Source organism: Dipodomys ordii, unplaced genomic scaffold, assembly GCF_000151885.1.
Source record: "Dipodomys ordii isolate 6190 unplaced genomic scaffold, Dord_2.0 Scaffold176, whole genome shotgun sequence".
Taxonomy (NCBI): Eukaryota; Metazoa; Chordata; class Mammalia; order Rodentia; family Heteromyidae; genus Dipodomys; species Dipodomys ordii.
The window spans coordinates 3,027,725-3,031,655 of NW_012267392.1; the positions used below are offsets into that span (position 1 = coordinate 3,027,725).

The 3,931-nt window shown below is 41.1% G+C and overlaps 1 protein-coding gene across 1 annotated transcript; it reads left to right on the top strand.

Annotated features, from left to right (window-relative positions):
* Positions 1–3,223: 3,223 nt before the first annotated feature.
* On the top strand, positions 3,224–3,925 carry LOC105998894 (olfactory receptor 13A1-like; the record flags this gene model as incomplete). The annotated part of the gene is made up of 1 exon (XM_013033727.1): positions 3,224–3,925. A coding segment is annotated over exon 1 (702 nt), but the record flags the coding sequence as incomplete, so codon positions are not given.
* Between the last annotated feature and the right edge of the window lie 6 nt (positions 3,926–3,931).

Sequence of the window (3,931 nt, forward strand, 5' to 3'; positions counted from 1 at the left end):
ATGAGCCGAAAGTTTATTGTTTTGTTGCATGTTCCAACCATAAAAAGGATCATAACAAATCTTGGTTTTTATTTATATTTCTTCGCTATTTTGGGACACTGAGTATAATTCAGAAAGGCAATGGAGAAATTACACAGCAGAGAACTCTGAACTGGAATCCCAAAGCCTGGGAATTGTCTGTAGGTTTCTCACATACATACTATATGTCTAAGTAAGTCACAAATTCTCTTGTGAAACTCCAATGAAAAGATCTAACAAAGTAATTATTGAAACATCTTTCAGCTTCAAAGAGAAACATTAGAAATTTTTACGTGCTCTGAATTTTTAGCTTGGTATTCTTAAAATAGTTTAGAGTGGGAATGAGTAGCATATAAAAGAGAAAGATAGTGGATTAAGAATGTAGTGTCTGCAGCAATCCTGAACATTTTAAATAAAAACAAAATATTCAAGTTCCTCTCTATTACTTAGAGATATTTAAACAGCAATTAATATTCAATATATAAAATTGGAACAATAAATTAGATTAAGGTGATATCACTAAAAGTGCATTGAATTCCATGCCAAGCTCAATCTGCTTTAGGATAAATTTCACTATGAACCAGAAACATCTAATGTCAGGGATTTTGATGGCACCTATTCCTGTGTTTCTAAACTATTTTTGTCCTGGAAGTGGACCTCAGGAGGTTGAGAACACCACCCAGTTACACAGCCTGCACCGGGCCTGCGGGGGAGAGGGGGCCACTGTGTTGTGACTATAGCATGACTTAGCTGGGTCATGGCTATCTGCAATCTTGTTCTTTCCACGGGTGTTCCTGGTACTTATCCTGTGAGCTGGATGAGAATTATAGCCAATGCTATAGAAACGTCTTTGTTCCACTCAGAAGAGCAAATGACTGGCTGAGGTTGAGGGGATGATTCATGGTCATTGTCATGAAATCTACTTACTGTCCTGATTCTGGATGGGATAAGGACCTGTCCACCTGCCCTGGAAATCACAGCAAGTATGTCTTTATCTGGGGGTAATTTGTTCTCTAAATGTGGATGGGTGCTGCAATTTCTTGTAAACTGCAATTTCTTTGCAGACTGCTCATTCACACTAGGGGTGCTCCCTTATTTGTATCTGCAGCTGAGTGACGACAAGGACTGGATTTGAGTTTCCAGTGAAGGGGTCTCCTGATGCCCAGCACATGGCAATCAATTGCTCTGTGGATATCAGAGACAGATGGGCTTGTCTGTTCCAGTTGCAGCTGAAGAAGTGTGACTCTGGCTTGTCACTAATATGAGCTATGGAGTTAACCAATATGGCTGGGAATCATAACAATGTTGTGCCCTTTAGTCAAACACAGCTGCACCTCAGTCAGAAGTTTCAAGCCTGTAACTCTAACTATTCAGGAAGCTGAAATCTGAGGATCATAGTGTGAAGCCAGCCTGGGCCAGTTAGGTTTTGAGACTCATATCTCCAATTATGCACAAAAAAAAGCTTTAAGTGAAGCTATCACTCAAGTGGTAGAATGCTAGCTTTGAGCACAAACATTTGAGGACAGTGCTGAAGCCCTGAATTCAATTGTCTGGTTCGACACACACACACACACACACACACACACACACACACACACACACACACAGAGTTGAACCTTACAAATAAGTGACATAACTTGAATGATGTTTGGACTTTTTGTGTAAGCCTTAGTTTAGGATGGGAAATGTGTTTTTTGAAGTTGGACTGAAACTGGAATTCTTAAATTAAAAGTAAACATTAATCATTTTTGTTTTTAAATGAAGAGGTGAAGAAAAAAGCAAATGGGGTAGGTACCACCACATTGGATATGTTGGAAGGGAAGTGAGCACCTGGAGAAAAGGAAGAAGAGCAGTTGAGAGAATTTCCTTCTCAGTGAGCACTGTGTGATGTGGAAGGGCTGCTACAAGGAGATTTTCATGCTACATCTAAGGGAGATCATTCAAGAGAAAAATAAAAAGCACATTGACAAAGAAGGAAATGAAAATCAACCACAATTGTCCCCACCATGAAACTCTGGTCTCACTCACCTGTTGATTTTGCATATACCCATGTCCATAACCCCTGCAAATCAGTCCATGTTTGGGCATGTTATTTGAATTTTTTATACTATTTTAAGAATGATCACTAAGACACCTCAAAAACATCATACAGCATTATGTCAATATACTACAGGAAACTCATCTTTAAGAATATAGGTTATTTTTAAATATCAGTCATAAATAGTGCCATACAGATAATTTGAAATTTTTTTAATGACAGTACTAAGACTTGAGCTCTGGACCTGGGCACTGTCCCTAAGCTTTTCTATAAAGGCTGGCTATCTGCCACTGGAGCCACAGCTCCACTTCTGGATTTGTGCTAGATCATTGATTTTTTTTTAAGTCACATGGATTTCCTACTCAGTCTAACTTTGAACCTGGAATCTCAGATCTCAGCTTCCTAAATATCTAGGATTGCAAGAATGAGCAACCATCGTTGGCTTGAAGGTACTATGTATAGGGAGCAGGGAGGATGGTGGAAAAGGGGCCTGAAAAAAAGGCCCGGGGGCCGGCCTTGAACTTTTGTGCTCAATGCTAGTGTTCTAACATTTGTGCCACAGCTCTACTTCTGATGTTTGGGTAGTTAATTGAAGATAAGAGTTTCATGGGCTTTCCTCCTCGGGATGGCTTGAAACTACAAATCTGAGATCTTACCTACCTGAATTAGCAAATATTACAGGGTGGCCTGAAGACATTTCAAATATCTTTCTAAAGAAAAATTTCCAGAATTAAAAGTCGAGGTTCAAATGGAATACAGATATATATCCAAGAACCGATGGAAATGCTGGGCAACATCTAATTTTCCAACCCTGTGCATTCATGAATAATGAAGGGAGAGCATCCATTTAATAATATACCTTTTTATTTTTTACTATATTGAGTGATACTTACTGAGGTTAACTGCTAATAAAGGTTAGAAATGATTAATCTTGTATTGGTAGTTTATGAGCTGAATGCTTGTTTTCTTTCTTATGCAGTATTGGTATGTGTGACTTAAACAAATCTACTGCAGCTATCAAATGTTCAAATCATGTTATCCTGTATGCAGAAAACATGGCAGCCGTTCTTAGGAAACCAATTATCTTTCATTCTAGCTGTGATGTCACATGCAGCCATGGGTAGAAATCCTCCTGGTAGTTCCTGAAAACCCTCTCAGCCCAGGACCATGAGCAACCACACAGCAGTAACAGAGTTCATCCTGCAGGGATTCTCAGAGCACCCTGAATACCACATCTTCTTGTTCTGCTGTTTCCTGTCCCTCTACTGTGTGGCCCTCACAGGCAATGTCCTCATCATCATGGCCATCAGCTTCAACCCTGGCCTCCACACTCCCATGTACTTCTTCCTGCTCAATTTGGCTACAATGGACATCATCTGTACCTCATCTGTCATACCAAAGGCACTGGAAGGGCTGATGGTAGAGAAGAGCTCCATCTCTTTCAGGGGCTGCATGGCCCAGCTCTACTTTCTCACCTGGGCTGCATCCTCAGAACTGCTGCTTCTCTCAGTCATGGCCTATGACCGCTATGCAGCCATCTGCCACCCCCTGCATTACAACACCATGATGAGCAAGGCCTTCTGCAGCATGCTTGCTGCTGGAGTGTGGGTGATCTGTGCCTTCAACTCAGGCATGAACACAGGGCTGACGGTGAGACTGAACTTCTGTGGGCCCAATGTCATCACCCATTTCTTCTGTGAAATCCCTCCTCTGCTCCGTCTCTCCTGTAGCTCCACTTATGTGAACAATGTCATGACCACACTGGCTGATGCATTCTATGGCATATTGAACTTCCTCATGACCATTGTGTCCTATGGCTTCATTATCTCCAGCATCCTGAAGATGAGGACATCAGAGGGGAAACAGAAAGCCTTC